This window comes from Drosophila montana, unplaced genomic scaffold, assembly GCF_035044405.1.
Source record: "Drosophila montana isolate Dmon_TW-CO22-7 unplaced genomic scaffold, ASM3504440v1 contig_2178_1, whole genome shotgun sequence".
NCBI lineage: Eukaryota > Metazoa > Arthropoda > Insecta > Diptera > Drosophilidae > Drosophila > Drosophila montana.
In genome coordinates, this window is record NW_026997075.1 from 799,150 (window position 1) to 822,954 (window position 23,805).

The 23,805-nt window shown below is 41.0% G+C and overlaps 2 protein-coding genes across 3 annotated transcripts in view; one reads left to right on the top strand and one right to left on the bottom strand.

Moving 5' to 3' along the window:
• LOC135427347 (uncharacterized) overlaps window positions 1–23,805 on the bottom strand; it is a 263,759-nt gene that overhangs the window by 62,076 nt on the left and 177,878 nt on the right. The gene's annotated exons all lie outside the window — the stretch shown is intronic.
• rut (rutabaga) overlaps window positions 1–23,805 on the top strand; it is a 42,389-nt gene that overhangs the window by 11,165 nt on the left and 7,419 nt on the right. Inside the window, 11 exon segments of the mRNA XM_064680707.1 lie at window positions 16,143–16,404; window positions 17,589–18,323; window positions 18,388–18,515; window positions 19,257–19,560; window positions 19,675–19,932; window positions 21,252–21,446; window positions 22,024–22,497; window positions 22,569–22,759; window positions 22,813–22,923; window positions 23,049–23,289; window positions 23,387–23,753. Coding sequence (XP_064536777.1) covers window positions 16,204–16,404; window positions 17,589–18,323; window positions 18,388–18,515; window positions 19,257–19,560; window positions 19,675–19,932; window positions 21,252–21,446; window positions 22,024–22,497; window positions 22,569–22,759; window positions 22,813–22,923; window positions 23,049–23,289; window positions 23,387–23,753 — 3,205 coding nt within the window. The 5' untranslated portion in view covers window positions 16,143–16,203.

A 23,805-nucleotide genomic window follows, 5' to 3' on the forward strand; every position in this document is an offset into this window, starting at 1 on the left:
ATGACATCGTAAGGGTAACATTAAGGGGATAGGCCAACTGTGGCACGGGGACGTTCTGTATGCGCAGCAAATTAGCGACAACTCTGACAACAAGCGACGCATTTTGCCTCCATTTACGAGTTGACTCGCGTCTACACACAGACACATCCATCATATCATCGCATATCGCATATCATCAGACAGTCACTGAGTTCCTTGTTTGCGACTGGAAAGGGGAAAGAACACCAGGCCACACTGTAAGATGCCTAAAGCTATTCATTAGACGTAAGTCTAACCCCAGCAAACTTTTGCCATGACAGCCCAACTGAACAACCATTTACAGAGCTACTTAACATACACAACAAAAACCAAGAAAGCGTGCTTTAGTCGGGAATGACTGACTTCCTATCGAGAACCTAAGTTCCAACTTTGAGCACTCTAGATTTCATCGAGCGGTCGATTTGGCTGTTGATTCTCATGAAGAATATATATACTTTAATTTTATATTTTGTATCTAATTTCTACAAGAAATAAATATCGATAGCTTTGCAATTGTCACATGCTGCACGCTTGTAATTCCCAAAAGATTTAGACACCAAATTTGTTAAAACTGATTTCAAAGTATTAAAACTGCTTGGCGAATAATCGTTAAGTAGCAAGCAGCTTAACTTAACGATAGCTTTGCGTATTTTAAGCCTATTTGGCAGAATTACAAATTTTGTCAAGTCAACATAATTAATAAGTAAAAATAGTTGTGTCGAAATTATATTTTTAAATAATAGGGTAGATATTCAACATGATTTAATTTGGAATGAAATTCAGTATTGGTAAAGAATAGATAGATATTATTCAAGATATTAATTAAGAGTTTAGGGGACTGTAATATTTTATAAAGTAGGACGAAATTCGTATGCATGTGGTATTTAGATAAGTATTAACAATTTACCTCAGCTCTTAGCTAAGCTCTCGTCAGCTCTAAGTGTCGTAAGCCTCAGCAAAGCGACTCAGATGCAAAACTCTAAGCCACGGATTCGGTTCGATTCTATGCAGAAGGTAAAGTTTTGCTCAAAGAAGCGGAAAAACTGATAATGGGGATGCGTTGAATTCCCTTAACAATCTACGTGACGATCGATTGGACCGTGTCAGTGAACTCATTGGCAGCAAAATGGCGGCCAGTTGACTTCCGGATTGGTTAGAAGTGGCCCCACTCACTATCCCTACGGCTGCCCAGCAACTGCCGTAAGTGCCGTCTGCTCCACAGGAACTGGCGCAAATTGTATGCCATTGCAAATGTGAAAATGTTTGCATCTATTTGCTCGTTTTTGTGTATCTGCGTGTGTGTGTGTAAAATAATAATACTGCAGTGCCATGACGCAAAATGGCCGTTGCTGGCGATGTGGACATGCATAAACCACTTGCACTAAACCCCTGGGACACACCCACAAAAACCTTCCGAGTAGCCCATGCAAAGTATCTTCCGGTGTCGCCGGCCCCTTATCGGTGTATTAAGTGCCGATGGGAAGCTTCCTACCTAATTATCATAATGCGTGCAAAATTTATGAGCGCGTATTTATTTATTATTGCTTGTCATAAAAAAAACAATCGGCGAAAACTTTTTTTGCTATGCAGAAGATAATATACCCTTTTGATTTAACTATCATGTGAAGTATAATAAAAAGAAGAGCAATATAAATTAACAGTTTTCTGAATTATTTAATTCTACCCGAGTTTACTTTAATCTTTAGTATGGAGGTTTAATATATGTACGTATGTGTATGTATATAAGTATTTGCTCTTATGCCAAACGCAGACCAAGCATATTGCACTTTTCTGACAACTGCCCACGCTGCGCTTCACATTAAAAAAAAGTATTTTTAAATGTTTCCCTTCTAAGCGATTCTCAAGAATTCGTGTAGGGCTTGCAGGTGTACATGCTTTTATTACACGTGATCCTTGTACCAACCGCAACGATGCTAAGTAAACTTATTTTTAAATACGCCCTTCTATGCGATTCTCAAGAAATCGTGTGTGTACATCCGTATGCATACATGTATTTTTTATATATGCATGCATGTACGTATATATCAATTATATCATTATACATCTTCGGTAAAAGCTAGTTATATATTTATATTAATATATACATAATAATATTATTGCTATAGAGCCCTAGTCAAGGGTATTTATAGCATGAGAACTAGAGCTACTGATGCGTATACGTGATGTACCCATAAAAATCAGCGCCGATAATTGAATTGTATTTTACTGGGCGTGCCACTGGGTTGGCGTGGCTGGCAGGCAGTGGGGGAATGTAATCAGTTCTCAAGTGGCGCTGATAAGCGTCAAGTGGTTTGGGTATTGGACTGCAATTGTACCAGCTATAAAGAATTATTTTTCATTATCAATGTCACAATGAGACTAAGATTTTGCTGCCATTTTTGCATTACATTCGCTATGATAATAAGTTGAGCCCTGCCCCCCGCACACAACACACACACCGCCTCATCCGCCTATCTGCAGCATGAAGGTAAACATTTGCCAATCTCTGTGGCATTCATATTGAAACTACTTATATATTCCACCCCGAGCGCTCTGCTCCAAGCTATTGTTGCCTGTCGTTGTCTGGCTCATGGTCGCCAAATAGGTAGCCTTTTATCGATTCATATTCCTGACATCACGGAGAAAATATGCATATATGTATAAGCACACTAGATAACTGAAGATTGACTTCAGGGCGCGGCAAGAAGTAAGCCCCGCCGAAGGGCATGTGAAGGTCAATCGCTCGGTTCCAATCAAAATGACGTGTCAATTAATGCGACACACTTTGATGAGTTTATAATGTGATTGGGATAGAAAACAAGTGACACAAATGTCAGCTTGATATAATTCTTATGAAAATTGCACAGATTTGCACGTTATTAACTTAAGCTATGTATAAAGTATGCAGAGAAAAGAATAGGAAATTGTCGAAAAGGCAATAATTAAGAGAGTTAAAAGTTCTTAACAATTAACTCTTTTTTACTCTATTAATATTGTATTTATAAGTATGTGCAGCTTATCTGTATGTACTCTATACATGGATGAACTATAGCAAAGCATATACAGTTTGATAGAATGCCTATGGCATGGATTATGTTAACATTAACTGTGTTTCCGACATTCAATCTTTCAGTTACAAGCCTCTTTTTAAGATTTTGCATAATTAAACTGCATTCTACCACAGAATGAACTCATTATCTAACGGACTTAATAGTGCCATTATAGGAAAGTAAAGAGAGTTGAATCAAATACCTAACAGTTGTATGTTAAATGCTAACCATTAACAGCGTCACTACAGCATTTTCCTGACTAACTACTGACTACTATGTCGTATGTATTGCATTGAAATATCTTAATAGGGGAAAACGGCGTTGCGTAGTTAGGATAGGAAACATAGCGTAACATCTGCAAGTATATTCAATCCTTGTCACCGCGAGATAACATAAATGTATCGGTTTTGTTTGCCCCAAATCCTTTGGGGCCATCAATTGTCAAAGCCATTGTTAAACGGAGCAGCCGGAAACCCAACACGCAGGTAGCTCACCTGATGCATGGTGCAGTTGGAGACTTGGGGCAACTCCCTTATCTTGGACACTTGACTGGCCCAGCTGCTGGAGTTTCAGATGTTTCCTGTTCGTGGGTCGCTGCACCCTCGACTGCACTGCGTGGATGCAATTCATTTGGCATATTTGGTTCAACAACCCTTTGCAAAGTTGCGGCTACTACGGGAGTGTGAAGTAGAGTGTGTGTGTGTGTGTGTGTGGCTCTTTGGATACCGGACGCTGCAAACCTGACGACAGCTGTCGGCCCTGTTGGCCAAGTCATCTGCTTAGTGCTCAAGCTGAGGAAATTGTGAAAAGATATGAAAAAGGATCTATTTAGTTGTATATGTGCATAAGGCGTATTTGAATGCAACTTATTTTATTTGCTTGGCGCTGTCAAGTTCAAGGACCAGGAACCAGGCACAAGCTGACCAATAATGCAGCAAAAGCCATCAGCTGCAAGTCCCTTTCAGGCGACCTCCACTCTTCATGTTCCATTGTGTGTCCTTGCCAGGCCGTTCTGCAAGCCACCCGCCGGACGGCCCGAATGGTTGCAGCTCGCTTAAAACATTTGCTTGGCATTTAGATTTTCATTATTATGACGCTGATTTCTTAAATTTTCGCTTAGCTGCGTTTGCTTTTGGTTGCTTCCGTTTTTCCATTTCTTTTTTAGCGAACGGCAACTGAAATTTCTAAGGACAAAGTCAATGACAACGTGCCGTTTGCTTGTCTCTTGAAATATTATTTCGTGTCTGGCGTTTTTTTTTAGTATCCATTTTCAGATGTCTTGCCGCCTATTTAAGATTCAACACATTAAGTGAAACGCGCCAAGAACGCCACGTTGAAGGACGTGGTAACAGTTGCTATGCTTTTATGTGGAAAGCTCAGGCGCAGACTGTTGCAGGGGTGTCAGTAAGCCAGAAAAATACTCTGTTAACTATTGAGTTCTTATTTAAACTCGTGAGAATCGCAAAGAAATCCTCTTTTTAGAAAGGGACAAGAAAAGAAGGACAGCGATAGAGCTTTTGAAGACAGCGCAGGTAACTTTGAATTATATATTTTAAGAACCTTGAAACACATCTTTCTATATCCAAGCACACATACTTAATATTTAAATGAATTAATGTCTGTTAGCCGTTCTTGAGAACATGAAATTCGCATAGAAAGGCTCTACTTTAAAATACCCTCTCTTCATATATGGTAAAGTGGATGTCATGCGGATGCTATACGAAAATCTACATACGAATTTTGTTGTCTTAATTGCATCAAAGATCAACGTGATCAATACAGATAGACAGACATACAGAAAAGTAGATAAACAGACAGACGAACATGATTTAGGCATGCGGACATTGATTTAACTCCGATGCATCACCTATGTTCTTTATGGTTTGCTCTTCTGCCCATTATACATACTGTTTGCACAACTATTCTTGCATAAACAGAACTTATTCATACTTGAAATGAAGTGTTTTCTGTTATTATATCAAGTATAGGCACTTCCAGCAATCGATATTTACGATAGTGACATCAATATATTTGCAGCACCTATGTACGGTCATGTTATGCACTTTATAAATATTTTAGATCTATAATAATGCATTCAAAGAGGGCAGATAATATTCACTGTCGTCTCTTAGCGCCTGGTACCACTGTGCGGATATGTCGTATACACGTATGAATGACATTGTGTGCTTTGCTCATCGCGGTTGCCTGCTGGGCCATTTTCGCGGTCGCTTAGATGGCATGGGTACACAGACACACGCACACGCACAAACATACCATTCATATGGTAGTCAATATACCCTTGCAGAGGGTATTATAAGTTTTGTCACGAAATGTGTTACATATGACAGGAGACGTCTGTGAACTACGTAGATAACATATATATTCTGACCAGTATCAAGAGTCAAGTCGATATATACATAACCGACTATCTGCACTTTTGTATGTTTATATTTAATTTCAGCATATGAGCAAAATCCTATAAACATCGGTCTACTACATCATAAAGCTTTCTAGGATATATATCACTATTCTTACTGCATTTACAAATCCCTATCAAATCGGAAAATAACCTTTTATATAAAAGCACGTCTGAGTCATTTGTTGCCAAGGGTATTTAATCTTCGGCGTGCTAAAGATAGCCGCTCTTTCTTGTTATTATTTTTTGGTTGTTGGGCGTTTTGGGTCGTTTCATGCCTTTAATGCGGTTTATCGCTTGTCAGTTGTCAGCCGTCGCCTTTGGTCTTTTGGTCTTTTTGCTGGTTTCTGTTTGCCACTTGTTACGCGCTTTTTCACTTGAAACGTCCAAATATTTGACATTCATAATGGTTGGCCACTGGCCAAGCCGTTCACTATCCGGCAATTGCTCTTTTATGGATTGCGCTGCGATTTCGTGCCCTGCATGAGACATTAGATGCGGCATGACATGAGCCAAACCCAAACCCGGGCCGAGTTCCGCACCAGAGTCCCAAGTTCGATCCAAGTGCAACTCTCAAGGTTCTCGTTTGTTTATATTTTATTTTATTTTTTTTCTCTCTCTCTTATGTAATCAATGTTTTTACAGCTAAGCGCAAAACTACATGGATTGCTGATAATCACAATGCACGTTAAGTGATGCCATTAAATGGGTCTCGTTATGATATCGACCAGTCAACAATACACCCAAGTACCGACCCCAGCTACTCGTCTCGCATTCGAGCGTCCACTCGTTGGGGGCAGTTCAAGTGATGTTTAGCACACACACACACAACACACACAAACAACACACACAATCTCACGTTGTCATGAGAGCAAGCTCTTACCCAACGACTAAGTGCGCCCCGTGCACTCCTTCTCTATACAAATTGCCACCAAATTATAGACATTTGTCATCCATTGTCGTCGTATAAGAGTCACCAACTGCAGCGAGAATCGCGTGCCAGGCATGCATTTCTTAACAATGAAGTTATCTGTTTGTTGTGCACAACAGAAATACCCACACACAAGTGCCCCCTAAGGAGCTTGCATAATGGATCGCTTGACATTGAAGCATCACCAGCTGTTGTTGGTCTAGCGACTATTTATAAAAGTTGATTTGCTTTAAAACTGCTCTTAAGTGGGATTTTAAGCAAATTCTTTATTGATTGATCCTCAATTGATCAACACAGTAGAATAGCATCGATCTATTTGATACGCTGCTAATTCTTCTATCTAGTCGCAATTGATCGACATTATAATTAGTTTCGGCTTATGACTATAAAAACTATATTCTAGATTGATTAAAGATTGTCTGAAGTACCGATCTATTTGATCTGCTTCTGATCCTCAATTGATCGCCATTATAATTATGTAGTGTAATATATATTACCGTCTCATATACGCTAACTTGAATGTTTGTTGCCAAGTGATCCTCCATAGATCGTCGATCTTTTTGTTGCCATTAGATCTTTCATAGATCTTCGATTGTTATCTAATTTTCTGTTAACTGATCTTCCATAGATCTTCGATCCTTTTTTTGCCACATGATCTTCCATTGATCTTTGATTGTTATCTCAACTTCTACTAACTGATATTCCATAGATCTTCGATTGGTCTCTAAGCTTATATCAATGTGATGTACGTTATTAATGTGATATTCAAATCTTGAATGGAATCTGATCAGACGATCGTAAAAAGGTATTATCTAATATTCATTAATTAAGTGATCACTAATTGATGACTTGATGAACTTTCGAATAGTTTCCTGATAGTTCGATTAATTAAATATTCTAATTGAATAAACGATTAAGTATGGAAATTGATAGTTGAGTTAAAGATCGTAACAGTCATGTAAATACATATATGTTTATTGCTAACAACACATTTCTAACTGATCCATAGCTATAGTCAGATAAATTAATTTTAGCTTAATTCGAATGTAGAGCTAGCTTTTGTTATGACATTTATTACTACGCTACATTTATCTACATGTAATCTACAATTAATATTATTTAAATGCTTGAGTATAAAATGAAAACGTGTATGTATGTATATGTAATACTTAATTTTTGTGATATTCGTCTAGAAAGAGTTGAAATATTGCAAAAGCACTGAGCACTGCAGTGACCTTTGTCAGATCATTCTGCTGCTTTGAGGCTTTCACTGAATGCAGAGTGGGCGGCACCGCGAACATGGACATGACAGTTTCCATGACCAGATCAGTCTGTCAGGCAGTCATCCAGTCACCAATTTACCAACTCATCCCCACATCAAGCGACTGCTACACCCCAGCCCCTCCCTGCCTGCCTGCCAGGTGCCACAAGGGGCGGGGCGGTCGGGTCGGGGCATCATTGGTGAATGTTGGCCGTCAATCTCTTGTCTAATTAGAAACATTTCAGCAGTCAGGCCGAAACGTGTACTCGTGTAGTCTTTACTCGCTTGTAGTCTTGCCAAAAAGTCCAAAAAACAACAACAGGAAAGCAAAATATAAAAAAAAAGGATTGCAAAATCGAAATAACATTTTTGTCATTTTTGTAATACATTTCGTCATTCGTGTGGGAGCCCTTGAAATTGGGTATTACATATGCATGAAATTTCATTTTGCTATACAAGTAAATCGAGGGTAACGAATGTTACGCTTCAATTATGCATTTTGTAATAATATTTTATAAAAAAAAGAATATGAAATAATATTGCAAAAAGAATTTCATGAATATTTGTCGAAATGAATAAAATGGGTGTAATGGTTTTGTGCAAGACTATGTAAAAGGCAGAAGAAGGCGTCAGGATGACCGACTGTCTGTCCGTTCGTCCGTCTGTCAGTCGAGCAAAGGCTAAACGGGAGCTAGACTTAAAAACTAGATCTAGAAACGCCATATTTGGTATTGAGACTCTCGTAAAGTATCGAAAATATTGCACTTTTTTGATAACTTGCACGTTCCCCAAAAAGTATCAAACTAGTTTTAGGTGGTATGGTCCTGGGCACATTCGAATTCCATATATTTCACAAAATACCGATGTTATTCGGGAAAGGATTTCCCATAGTGTGGGATTGTGGAAAGAAGAAGCACATGTGTTGCATAAAATGCGCACCTTGTGGTATTCGTGGACCCAAAACGAAGCTAGATGGCTTGTAAGGGCAGCTTGGCGTTAAGTGCAGGGTATCCTCTAGTAGGGCATTCCCAACTAGAGCACTCTTACTTGTTATATGTATATTATTTAATTTGCGTCATGATTGAAAATCGATTTGACAGCAACGCACGTCTATAAATTCTTGAACGAGATAACTGTCCGAAGCGATGCTATGGGATGGAGGACACACATACACCTCATACATGTGTCTGTGTGTGCGTGTGTGTGTTTGTTGTTGGGTGTGTGCTGTCCATCTGGGCAGCTGATGTTGCTGAACTATTCATAAATTTTATTTTTACACACCTCGCCAGCTCGAACTGTAGGGCAGAGCATTGCCTTTTGGAGGCTTGTTGAAAAGCGAAAGGGATGCATTCACACGCGATTAACGCCAAAATCTAGCCCGGCTCCACGATATCTAACCATATCTTGCCCAGCGCAGTGCGATATGCCACAACATAATTTTCAAAAGAAAAAATGTGTTAAAAATACATTTTTATTGATTTTATTTAGCTGCCACTGTTGGTGCGCTGCGTTGATGTGGCCTTTTGTGGTAATTCGCATGCCCTTGCCTTGCCTCGCCTTGCCAATCGCTGGCCCCACCCACGTTCCCGTTGCCTTGGCAAAAGCCACGTAGCGATTCAGACAGTTTTACATATGCTCAATGCGTTTGCGTTTGCATTTTGCGATTTGCGTTTAATTAGGCGCAAAAAATGCCATAAACAGCTAAATGGCAATCGACAATAGTTTTAGCGGTTCCTATGCTCAATTCCAATTCCAAAGCCAATCCAAATCCACATCCACCTACCCACATTTGGTATTCGCTTATCGCTTGGCTTGTTGCTCACTCTTGCTGTTGCCACCACCGAAGATCGCCTGCCCCGACTTATCGGCTAGCAGCTATGCGACTATTTGCATATATCAACCCACTGGGAGGGGTTGTGTGGGGCTGGCGGCTGACACGGGCTATTGCCAGGTGCTGTTGGCATCTCTCTGCCGGCTGCCAGTTGTTGTCGTCGTTGTTGTTGTTGCTGTTCTTGGTTGTATCAGCTGCCGGTGCATTGCACTGCAATGCCGCCAGCCAAGGGGCCGTGCAAATAGAGGCACTGAGCCAACGGTAAATAAGCTACAGATACGGCGTCCCTCAACCCCACAGTGAACTCCTCCAAACGGGAAGTAGACAAGTTTTGACTGATAAGCGCATCATTCAAGAAACACAGCTAGATAATACGTTCATCATATAAATTGCTACCACTTAAGCTGGGCTTTAGCAAAGCTCACATAGTAAATGATGCACCACAATTCGATACTATAAGTAGTATAGATTTAGGTTTATTACCCTGAAAAACAGTGGTATCGATTTTGCATCAATGCTTAACTACCCTGTAAAGCAGTCGGTATGTTGATAAAGACTATTTTCATGATTTTTAGCTGCTATCATATTAGTAATACATATTGATATTTGTTCATGCTAATTTATTTATTATTTTGTATTATTTATTTATTAAAGCAAGTTTTATAGAGCTGATTTGTTATTGAAGTGCTATAAACAATTCCCTCATTATATAAATCAACATATAGTTTAATCAGGATTGCGAACCCATAAAATATTCTTTCTGGTTCGCTTCAAGGTTAGAACTAGCTTTCAGTGTGGTTCGTGAAGCTGGTTTCTTACAAGTTTTGATACATATATGGAACATAAAGGCATATATGAACATATATGAATTCTCTATATACCCTGTATACTCAATATATTCTCAATATATTCCTTTTACCCTAGGGGAACAGAGTATAGTTTACATTTATTACAGTTTGTAGAACACGGTAAGCAATGGGCTATAATTTCGGCTAAATTGTTGTACAAGTGCGTTTGCAAATCTCTAGAAACCGACGCAAATTAGCTAAAATCTATGCATAATCTCACATAAGACGTGCTCGTATTTTGGACATACGACAATGACTCACTGACAATTGGGACGCACAAGTGAACATCTTTCGGGCCCAGAGCAATGTGTTTGGTATAGATACCACCTACATATATATTCGTATTGTGCTCATAAATAAACCCGACCAACCTGATGCTGACATCACAGGAAGAACAAGACAACAACAACAGCTGAGGAAACTAATTGAGCGACAAAACGCACACAAATATTGACACATACATATATACATGTACATATATTTATGCATATGTATACACACATGCATATATTTCATTATGCTTCGCAATGAAACTTGAATTCAACACGTGATAATAAAATATCCCATGGCACAACCATCTGGACAATCCAGAGACAGAGACAATCCAGCAGCGTGAGGCCGACACATGTACGGGTTCCACATGCGACATCAATTGGCCCAATCGATTGGCGATATATATAGGGTGAGGTAGGGGAGAGGGGCAGCAAAAGCCATACAAAATTGGCCTATAATACAATTATTTTGCGCTTCCTTTGAGCCTTTGCCCTGCTTCATGTTGGTCCGCTAATTGATTTGTTGCGGCATTTTATAAATAAAAAAAAAAATACTAAAAGCTAAGTAAAAACAGTGCAGTCGGGTTGCAACCGACTGAACAATGCTCTGTTCACAGGATCGAAAATAACTTTCTTGATGATAGTTTTAGTGGCTCTAAGGGAGTAAAACGTAGGCAATGGCTTTCAAAGCTCTGTTCATGAGGATGCAAATATAATTTTGGCTAGATCTTGAACTTACTAACTGTTTCTGAACCTTTCGAAGATATAGTTTTTAGTGATTGATCTTGAGCTCTAGAGGTTATGACTAATCTTTTTGCCATATCTGTTGACTCTAGCTCTAAAACTGTGGGAGATATATGCTGACTTACCCGTATTTATCTGCACGGACAACAGGACGAGCACAAAACCAATAAACTCGTTTTAATTTTGTGAACAGAGTTTTAAAAGGTCAAAATTTGAGCCGGAGATCTGATGCGCGTGCCGCGACCGCCATACACTCAGGGTTTAATTAACTTACAGCTTAAAATGTATGTAAAAATAATTAATTTTTCTACAGGCCGATAGTGCCATGCCCACGCATGCTTTGATGTGGGCGTTGCACCTCAGAGTGCCGCAGCACTATATATCAGCAAATTGCAATCGGAAACTATTGTCTGATTGAATTTTCTTTGGCAGCGGCAAGCGAACGAGAGGCCTGTCTTTATTATAAATATTTATGGTACCACATGGCGTATGAGTGCGTTCGCGAGTTTATTTGTGCCTGGGGCGGGTTGTAAGTGAAGCTGCGCATAGGCCATTGGAAATGATTTTAATTGCTTACGAAACTGCACAGACGGCAAAAACACGTTCTCTAGAAGACGAAAAGTGCCGGAAAGCGAAACAATCGAGTAATTAAATTGAGAGTAACGATATATGTATAATGTATAATATGTGTATAATTAATATAATATTGAATTGCATTTCGCAATATTTCGGTATGATTAAAGTTTTCCTTTAACCATATATCAGCCCAGTTTCATTTTATTTTTAAAGTAAATGCATTAAGTTTGCAAAGAGAACAAAATGTACTGGTCAAATTTATTTCATTAAAGTACTTGCCTAATTGTTCGGATATATTCGATATTAAACCAATCGAGAGTATAAGCTATAAAATTGTTTTGATACACTTTAAGTGGTTTGTAGCTGCTGTTTGGGCTGCATCTGTGTTGGGCACTTTTTGGTTTCCTTTTTCCTAATTGTATCTCAATATTTACAGCCGTGTGCGTCATTTTGTTGTTTGTTGTTTGTTGTTGTTGTCATTGTTGTTGGCATTTGTTTGGCTTGTGCTTAATTTGTTGCTAGAGCTTCCTGGCCAACAAAAGCGAACAACTGAATTTGGCAATTGGAAATTATCAATTTGATTGATTATAATTACAGATTGCGCCCACCAAGTCTCTCGAATGATAATTATGATGATGACAAAGTTATTGCAGCTAATGATGATTGTGGCGCTGAGCATCTTAATTGCTGCCAATTGATGCAATCAAAGATGGGTCACTGCTAAGATTCGTTAAAGTCTAACGACAATTCGAAAATCAGCAATCACTAATCAGTGAAAATTCTAATTGAAGCCTTTTACATGACGCTATATTTGCAATTTCGTCTCCACTGATTGACAATGGCCCTCGTTGCCCTCGTTGTAGGCGGGGGCGTGTAGGAGGGCGTGGCCTTTAATTGAGTGTCTGCCGCCTTCTAGTGTTTTGGCAAAGAAATTCATTAAGCGCCCCGTAGAAACTGGTCGCATGCATCCGTCAAGCGGAAACATTGAAAATCACAAGAAATTTTCGTGTTTTTCTGACATTCGCTTTTTCCTAACCAATTTTTAAATTGCTTTTGTTGCTGCTGTGTGGGCGAAACCAGCCAGAGAAAGAGAGCAGAGTTGTTGCCAAAAAAAAAAAAACCCCAAAAAAAAAAAAGAAAATACAAAAAAATATATACGCTGGTCAAGCAAATTGCGCGTGTCCACAAGATTTGCGTTGGTTAAACGGCAGCCCAATGGCTGCCCGATTTGGCAAGTCATTTCATAATGCGATGCTCGAAAAGCTGTCACTATAAAGCAGATCATCGTTAGATGACGCCATTTGGCAAAACATTCCCATTACATTGTCTGCTTTGAAAGCTATAAGCTGCATCAATTCAAATGAGCTTAGGCAAATCGTTTAAGATGGCCAAATCATTGCTGAGACTCTTTTATAATCGTTTAGCAGAAGGGCCTAATGTGAATCAGTTAAGTCATTCAAGTCTACAGCAGCCTGGATAAGAAGTTGCGAAACGGCTTTCGATTTGATTTTTGCATTTTGGGCGAAAATTACCTATTAAAGAACTATGTTCACGGCATCGCATTTCCCCCCGTCGCATTTTCGAGTGACATTTCTATCGCAAAAAGCGAGAACAAGCTTCTTTACTACTTAATGCATTCATTTATGTTGAGCTTCTTTTCTCACCTCGCGCTGCGCTTGACTTTGATTCTTGTTTTGCTTCCAAGTTGTTTTTGCTTCTATACGAGCTTCTTCCTTTGGGCATCACCTTGATGCCTGACCTTGCAGCTTGCTTTAGTTCTTATTTTTACTGCTGACATGGTTTCTTCACATTTTACTTTGCTTCTCGCTTTGATTCTTACTGCTTTTCACTGCGCTTCTTTCTAAGTTTCTCGCTTTGAGCAAAGCCTTGTTGCTTTGCTAGCCACAAAACGCCTTGTTTTGCTTCAGCTTGTTTCTCGCTTTGCTGTTTGCTTTAACTTTGCCATCTGCTTTGCTTCTCCCTTTGATTCTATATACTCTATGCGCTCTATGCTTTATAAATTAATTAATGCCATTTGACTCAATATTTGAGCTCTGTTCAATTCAACTCCATTCAGTTCAGTTCAGTTCAGTTCAGCAGGCACTCGAAATCCGTTGAACTTTAGCAGATAATTTGCGAGGTATATCCACAGCTGAAGATACTTGTCAGCATAACATAGTTAAAGTAACTCATGTTTATCGCCATATCGCAACATTTGAGCTGATGTTTGCACAGTTGGGCGGCTCTGGCGTCTAAATTGATCGTCAACAGATACTTTTCGACATACCCTGCTGTATCAGAAATGTTTTGATGACTTTTTGTCAGTTTGTTTGCCTGGCTTTCTGTCCGTTTGTCGGTTTCTTTCGTATTTGGCAGCTTTAATAAATTTTGATGTGCGCATTTTGCATTTCGCGGCATTTTTAATTATAATTGTAAGACGTGAATATTTTTAATATGCATGCACATACTTAATGCTTTTAACCCCTCCGCACACCGCCTCCTCCAACCCGAATCCACAGCTATTCCAACCAATCTAAATGCTTGCGAGTATGTGTGTGCGTGTCCGCTTATCCAAAAAATATTCTATTTGCGGCACGCCAAGTGCCCCCGACTAGTTTCAGAACATTTTTGAGTTATGCAAGTGTAAATATTTCACACCGCAGGCTATCAATTTGCGTCAAATGAAATTCATGTTTCGCTTCAATTTATTTTACTTTTTTTTTCAACAAATACTTGCATATTTATGTGTGCAACATAAATTGGCGGTGTGTGCTAATTTCATGGCTGTCGTCGATGCACTCGTTTCTGTTGCCCATTATTATTCTGCTTAAGTAAAACTCGATTAATTGTATAACGTTTGGTGTGGGTTGATTTGATTGATTTAACAAGAACGAGTGCTCTAATCTGGAGTGCCAGACTAGGAGATGCTCAGTACTCCGCGCCAAGCGTCGTTACAAGCAATCTATGTTCTATCTATGCACACACAGATACACTTCAGTGTTTAGATAACGATCTATATGAAATATTTAGAACTTAGTTGTGACACCTAAATGTGTGTATATAACAAAGCGCAAGGCTTTACCTTAGAAAATGAGGATATATTTTCGTGATGAGTTACTTTTAACTATACGAAAATAAACATCAATCAAGCTTTTATAATTCTTCGATATCGATATTTATTGATACTAAAAAAATAAGAGAAGATATTATTAACATTAATATACCGGTTCTGCGTTTGGTATGCAAGATATATATATTATCAGACATGCGGACTGATGGTCAGAAGGACTTGACTAGATCGACTCGGCTGATCTAGCATATACATATATGTATGACATATGGGGACTGAGATAAACGATATCATTATACCCTTCATAAACATTAGAATATTAATTTTGTTAGGTAAAACCCAATGAGCCACAAAAGGGTCGCAGGAAAAAAGACTAGATTTCTGAACACTACGTTTTACTAAAAGGGTATTTCTTAGTCAAGCTTATTGTTAACTAAGAGGGTATTTCTTAGTCGAGCTTATTGTTAAGTATTGTTCTTAATTTTCATATTTTACCCAGAGCTCTTTCTCTTTCTTTCTCTCGTTGATATTCCATGCTGCTTGCGTAGACCCGTACGAGTACCTTTGAGTGTTCGCAAAATGAATTTGTGCATAATATTTTAATGAATTTAACGGATTGCCGCATACAAATCGTCATTTATCTTCTCTTTTGGCTGACTGTCGCCGCAGAAGCGGCCGCTTGGCTGGGTGAGCGGGGGCATGTGGCATGCGGGTACATTGTTGTGGCGTGGGCGTGGCCCGCAAATGTGAGCCGGCACAATACGGAAAACGGGAAAAGTGACCAAACGGACATGAACATTGATTGATTTCACGCCAGAAAACAGCCGCAGAGCAGAGCGAGCTGCTTATTTTTAGCGGTTATTTTCAGCGGTCGTGAAGTTGATGCTGCGGCTGGCGGAGGGCATGAAATGAAAATGTTATTTTAAGTGGTGTGACAGCGGGGGAGCGGCAGGCGGCTGGCAGGCGGCACAATTTTCCTAGCCAGTGATTGCGTGCCACGGAAAATGCCAAAATACATTTTCCCTAAACGACGTGCAACATTTCAAGGTCGAACCCTAAAAACCAAACAAAAACAAAAAGTGGCCCCTTCCACTAATCCACTAATTTCCACCTGTTTCATTGCAGCCCTTGAACTTGGCAGACCGTTGGATAGCAGCCGCTTGGCGGCGGCGGCGACGGCAGCCGCATGGATCATGCCGTCAAGGCGACGCGCGGCCGCCCGCTCAACACGCTGCGCTTCGAGAACGACGAGCTGGAATGCCTTTACCAGCGCTACACCCTCAAGCTGCAGCGCTTCTCCGTGCTGGGCGTCGTCGCGCTCGTGGTGGTGCTCTGTGGTGTGATGGCCGCCCTATCCCTGGCCTTCAACAATGCGGCCACCTTTCATGTAAGTAATGCGCACTGTTCGTGCGAACTTTTTGCTTAAAGCCAACTAGTTCCGGATAGTTAGCCGGGCTTGTTTGCCTATGCAAGCTATCGATGGGTTTGCCACTCGATTAAAAAGTAAACAACAGCTGGATTTAAATAGCTATAAATATGTTTGCTAAGTATTTAGAGATAGAGAATAACAGAGACTGATGCCAAAGATTAAACACATACGAGTCGATGTGGGAAAAATATAGAAAAATATTGACTGATTGTTCCCAAGCTAATGTTTGTGTTTCTGCTATTCTTAGTATTATTTTATTCATGTTTTATTACTATTAATATTATTATTTTCATATAAATTATTTCGATTATAAAATAATTCGTATACGCCATAATACGTATACGCAATAATTCGTATACGCAATAATACGTATACGCAATAATACGTATACGTAATAAGGGCCATCTATAACTAGTTCAAAGAGCGCAACTCAATTATAGTTTTCGTTTATTTAGAACTATTTTAAATGCTCGCGATATTTAAACTTGTACTAACTTAATTTGATATGTTTATTTTGAAATGCGCAAAGAGAGGGGGGGATTTAGAAATCGATTTTAATCGATTGTTTGGGAACGGGGCAAGTAATCGTACACTAGGAGGACCTAACTTCATAATTGCAAGTCTCTAGCTCTCACACGTGCTGAGATCGATGCGTTTATACATACGGATAGACGGACGGACGGACGGACAGACAGACGGATATGGCTGAATCGACTTGGCCATTGATGAGGAGCAAGAATATACATATATTTTATAAGTTCGGAGATGTTTCCTTCTGCCTGTTACATACGTTTGCAAAATTTATACCCATATTCGATGGGTTCAGGGTGTATACACAGTATATCCGCAGCTAGTTCATGTTCTGAAATATTTTGTAATTATGTGACACGCATATATTATGCTGTTTTTGATTATATAAGCATTATTAAGAAGGAACTGGGAACTGCATTTAAAAAGAGCTCCTCCTAAGACCAAATGCAGCCGACATTCGATTCCGAACTTGAGTCCTCAATCAACGTAGCTTATTTGTAGAAGATGGCATCAGAATTAGGTTCAGAATCAGTTCAGTGACTGTCAAACCTTTAAATGTCCACTTACAAAACGTAACCTAATTGATTATGTGTTAATCTCTGTGATCTCAGAATATCTTCAACTCGATTCTGTGTGTGCTGTTCGCCGTTGTGCTGGTGCTGCTGCAATGCTCGGTAATCAAGGATCACCATTTGCCCACGCTATGCTATGGAATTCTACTGTTTACGGCCAGCATATGCATAGTGTCCATGCCAACGCTGGGCAGCGTATTTCCGGTGGACACCAAGGAGGTGATGGCCGAGGGCGTCTGGCAGATTGTGTTTGTGGTCTTTCTGGCGTACGCCATGATGCCGCTGCAGATTTGGGAGGCGGTCGCCTTTGGCATAGCGTTGCCCTCGGTGCACATCAGCATTACGGTCTATAAGATCTTTACAGCTGCGTTGCGGTATCTGGAATACAATCAGCTGATAGCCAACATTGTTATATTTATTGGAGTGAATGTTGCCGGCCTGGTGGTCAACATTATGATGGAGCGTGCCCAGCGTCGTGCATTTTTGGACACACGCAACTGCATTGCCGCACGCCTCGAGATACAGGACGAGAACGAGAAGCTGGAGCGATTGCTGCTCTCGGTGCTGCCGCAGCACGTGGCCATGCAGATGAAGAACGATATACTGTCGCCAGTGGCCGGACAATTCCATCGCATCTACATACAAAAGCACGAGAACGTGAGCATCCTGTTTGCGGACATAGTCGGCTTCACTGTGCTCTCCTCCCAGTGCAGCGCCCAGGAGCTGGTGCGCCTGCTCAACGAGCTCTTCGGCCGCTTCGATCAGCTGGCGCATGTGAGTTGCAGCCTTGCTGCCCCAGCCAGCACAGCTTTAAGGTTCTAATCTTCCGTTTCTTTAGGACAACCACTGCTTGCGCATCAAGATATTGGGCGATTGCTATTACTGTGTCTCTGGCCTGCCGGAGCCGCGCAAGGATCATGCCAAATGCGCTGTGGAAATGGGACTCGATATGATCGATGCCATTGCGTGAGTGCAGCTCATCTTTCAAATATATACTTTTCTCTAATACTAAACAGATATCGATCTTTAAAAACTCTTGCTGTTGCTATTAATTAGGCTGCGTAAAATGTGAAAAAACACTTTTGCTCTTAAAAACTCTTGACCAGCTTCTATAAAGTCAGTTTTATTAAGCTTCTGAAGTGTATTCAATAAGCTTTCAGCATCTGCTAAGCAAATCATAATTCATTTTTTTTCTTCAAAAATTCCGTTCCATCAAGATTATGTTTAGAACAGTTGCTAGATTTAAGCTAGGGTATTAAATATTCGGCTGATTAATTGTTGCTCACCTTTGATATTCGCATGTTGGGAACTGGTTAACTTTTCATAACCTTGTTTTGTTAATGGTATTATACTTTTGTCCCGAAATGTGGTACGCATAGAAGAAGAAGACGTCTTCTTCCTGTACCAGGTAATACATATGTCTGATCTTAAGATTTATTCACTGAGTTAATTTAGTATTTTCACTATGCTCCTCATATATTAGATAAATCTTATCTACATCGAATTACTAGATCATATAGTCTTATAGGAGAAATCGATCGATAAACAATGGAGCCTTTTTTGTTTCTCAAGATATCTCGACTTAACTCAGCAAGTATAATATATGGTTAGTTTAGGAACAATTTATCGGCAAGGATATTTAATGTTCGGGCTGTCAAAGATCACCTTTAATTTCATCGCTTAATCCATCTTCTTGCTGCCGCACAGTACCGTTGTGGAGGCCACCGATGTCATCCTGAACATGCGCGTGGGCATACACACGGGCCGCGTGCTCTGCGGCGTATTGGGCCTGCGCAAATGGCAGTTCGATGTCTGGTCCAATGATGTGACGCTGGCCAATCACATGGAGTCGGGCGGCGAGCCGGGGCGGGTGCATGTGACGCGCGCCACCCTCGATTCGCTGTCGGGCGAGTACGAGGTGGAGGCGGGTCACGGCGATGAGCGCTCCTCGTATCTGCGGGATCATGGCGTCGACACGTTCTTCATTGTGCCGCCGCCGCATCGACGCAAGGTGAGTTGTATGCGTTTTGCAATCGTTCAATTAGCTGCTGCTTGTAGCGTTTGCCCTCATTTTGGCCATCTCTTACTCTCTTCTTGGTATTGTGCATTGATGTCTCTATTGCAGCCCCTCATGCTAAACACGCTTGGTGTACGCTCGGCGATCGGTAGTCGGCGCAAGTTGTCATTTAGAAACGTTTCCAATGTGGTCATGCAGTTGCTGCACACCATCAAGTTCTCGGAACCAGTGCCGTTCTCCAACATTGCCACCGGCTCATTTCCATCGGCGGCTGCCGCCCTGGGCGGCGGTGCGGCACGTGGCAGCAGCGCCGACGCGGCCACCACGGCCGCCAGCGTTCAGGTGTCGGAGAAGGGTTCGCGCAAGGTAAGTGCTCACCATGCCCACAATTTTTTGGCCTATAGTATTTAGTTGAAAGACCATAGTTCAGTGTTTCGAGATCAGAGACTCGTAGCTCCGTAGTCGTAGCTCAGTTCTGTGCATGTCCGGGTAACATCCTTCTTTTTGTTTTATTTTTTTTTTTTTTTTGTGGGGCACAGTTTTTGGGTGGTTTCTCAAAATGTATCCCATGGATACAGTCGAATCTCAATGATCTATCGTCGGCTTGCTGTAAAGTACGAAAATTCCTTATGATTTCTTTCGTTGATTTCTTTCTTTTCGTTTACTTTCAGGATGCGGTAAGTTCACCTTACTTATAAGTATAGTATGAAATGTCCCAAATGTCCCAACCAAAACTCCGTACCCCTTTGTTTATTGTTTTTTCAAAATTGTGGGCCCTTTTGTTTTGTAGACGCAATATCTTGCATAGCATACATATGAATATTAATTTTTATCGTAATATGCGTAGAACAGTTGGATCTCAATAATAGTTATCTGATTCGTAATATGTAATTCCTAATTCGTAATCCGTACTGTTGTATTTACTAACATCTGTACTGTACTGGCCAAAATTATATATACTATCGTTTTTTGTGTTTGTGTCGATGTTGTGCGTACCTTGTGTAAAGAGTAGAAGAAAAATAACGTGCAGTTACTGGACTCATCGGCAATACCAACTAACAGCAACACTCGACATCTGATTCGACCTTTGATTTCATCATTACTGATCGAAGAAATATATTAAAAAAAAACACACACACACACAACACTTGACACAATTGCACAAAAAGCAGCTAATCAGATCAATTAACTACACTAATGCAGCTTTAGGCACACTAAATCTGAGATTTTAAAACAATTGAATTATTAGAAATATTGAAAGCCAAATATTGCTTGATATTTGAAAAATAAGTAAAATACATGAAACGCTAAACATACACTAAACAATTTTCCACGGTTATTTTGCATATTTGCTATCAACGTTCCAGTTCCAGTTCCAGTTGCCGGTTCAGTTTCACTTTCGTTAAGTTTCCTGTCGTTTCCGTTTGCGTTTATCTTGCCCTTTGTTTCTATAAGCTATTTATATCCTTTGTCTCAATATCATTTTCTCTATAAATATTTATATCTTAGCTATATAACTTAATCCTTATCTACCTTAACCATATTTAACTATCGTACTTCTCGCTATATTTTTGGCTATACTATTTTAATTTACAATTTAAGTAATATATATATATATACATACATACGTATACAAACTATATATATACATATATATGAATACTGTGTATACTTCTCTGATCTAGGTAATACGTCTACAAAAAATCTTGCATGCTACCCCGCCACCGCACGGCATCGGCTATGGCAGCGTCGTCGGCAGCGGCGTCGGCAGCGGCGGTGGCGGTGGGGGGGGCAGTGTTCAAGTGACCGTAGGCACAAGTCCCAATTCAACAGCGAGTACGATTAGTCGCATACATAGGCACAATCACAAGAATAATAAAGTGAGCAGAGGAGCAACAACAACAAAAAATAAAACAAATGTTTAATTTTCGTTCACATTCGTTCAGTCTTGTATTCGTTATGTATTGTGTTGTGTCGTTCACGTTCGTGCGTTACGTGCTCTGTTGCTTACTCATAAATATTCGATTCGTTAAGTTAAGTGTTCGTTAACTTTTGTTTTAAAACTATTTTTATTATGTTTTGTAACTGTTATGGCTTTTAGTTTTGGGCGGGCTTAAATACTAATTATTTGCGGCGTTTTCGTTGAGTTTCGTTAAGTGTCGTTTAGTTTCATAAAAATTTGCGATTAGCTTTGAACATTTGCCGCATGTCCAGTCGTGACGCACCCATTTCGTCATGTTTCGTCCAGTTGCGTTAGTTTCGTCAAGTCTCACAAAGCATGTCGCTACTCAGCTCTGCTCTCAACCGCATGCCCTAGATCCATTTAGTGTACATTTTGGTACTTGGTACTTTGGTACTTCAATCTAGCCAGCCAGCCAGCACACTGCCACACACCTGCCGGGAACAACAACTAGCACTAACTTGACCCATTTTTGTCTTACCTGCATTCCCCCACAGTCACAGTCTAAGGTCGCGGACAAGTTCAAGCGACCGTTCCGCAAGCGTCATTCTGTGGCCGCACATCATCAGCCGACAAATCGGGTGAATCGCTTCCTCTCCCAGGCCATAAATGCGCGCTCCGTTGATTGTGATAAGTCGGAGCATGTGGACCGATTGACGCTGCGCTTCCGGCAGAGCGACAAGGAGCGTGAATACCATAAGGACTTTGATCTGGGCTTCACCACGGCCATGGGCTGTTCCCTGCTGTTGCTAATACTTGGCGCCGCACTGCAGGTGACCGCACTACCGCGCACCTTTATCCTGTTGCTGTTGTTCCTTACGGCCTTCATCTGGGTCAGTGCCATACTGATGCTCCTGCTGGCCGTTCGCCTCAAGTGGATTATCTGGGATATATCCGAGAGCTTCTCGCTGCGCATGGCCATCACCATATTCACCATTATACTCATCTATTCCGTGGGCCAGGTGAATGTGGTAAGTATAACGCGTTTGCCATTGCCAATTGACATCTGTAAGTTCAAAGCTGACCCCCTTTTAACTTCCAGTTTACCTGCGTTACGGATCATCCCTGCTCGGGTAACGTATCCATTTTGGACTATCAAAGCCTGGACTCGCATGGGTTCGACATGTCGCCGGCGCCCAGCAAATCGATTGATGCACATCGCAAATGCTCCTTGCCCCAATATGTGTCCCTCTCGGCAGCCTTTGCCTTTCTCTCCGTCTCCGTGTTCCTCAGGTGAGTGCGGCTGCTGTTTAATTCGGGAATTCTTTAAACTGTGACCTTCGCAGATTGCCGATTATATTCAAATCGCTGCTCGTCCTGGGCATGGGCACCATCTATGGCCTGTTCATCGAGCTGTCGCATCAGAATATCTTTGAGTGCTACGACACGCGCGTCAAGTAGGTGGTCAAGGGTCGATCTACTGACCCACATATACACATTTTTTTTACATCTATATCCATATCCCCATATACATATACATATATTTATATGCATGCAACTAAGCCATTAATCAACATTTTAGAGCATCCATTCCGCTTCATTTGATCTCATTGGCGCGCATTGTCATCTTTATGATTGCGATATTGGTGCACGGGCGTTTGGTGGAGGGCACCGCCCGTCTGGACTTTCTCTGGCAGCTGCAGGCCTCGCAGGAGAAGAAGGAAATGGACGTGCTGCAGGAGTCGAACAAGCGCATTTTGCACAATTTGCTGCCCGCTCATGTGGCTGCACATTTCCTCGATGCGCAATTTCGTAACAATATGGTAAGAGACAGCGCCCACCCGGCCATCCGGACAGCACCTCGCACTGACCCACTGACCAACTACTTTACCTATTTTTCCTTTTTTTTGTTTTGTTTAGGAGCTCTATCATCAGAGCTACGCCAAGGTGGGCGTCATATTTGCCAGTGTGCCCAACTTTAATGAGTTCTATACCGAAATGGATGGGTCCGACCAGGGTCTGGAATGCCTGCGCCTGCTCAACGAGATCATTGCCGATTTCGATGAGCTGCTCAAGGAGGATCGCTTTCGGGGCATTGACAAGATCAAGACCGTCGGCAGCACCTATATGGCTGTGGTTGGCCTTATACCCGAATACAAGATTCAACCCAACGATCCCAACTCTGTGCGCCGTCACATGACCGCACTTGTTGAATATGTCAAGGCAATGCGGCTCTCCCTGCAGGAGATCAACAGTCACTCCTACAACAACTTTATGCTACGCGTGGGTGAGTAGTCCTCCAGAGAACTGGGCACCATGAGTGGAACTCTCTTTAATTA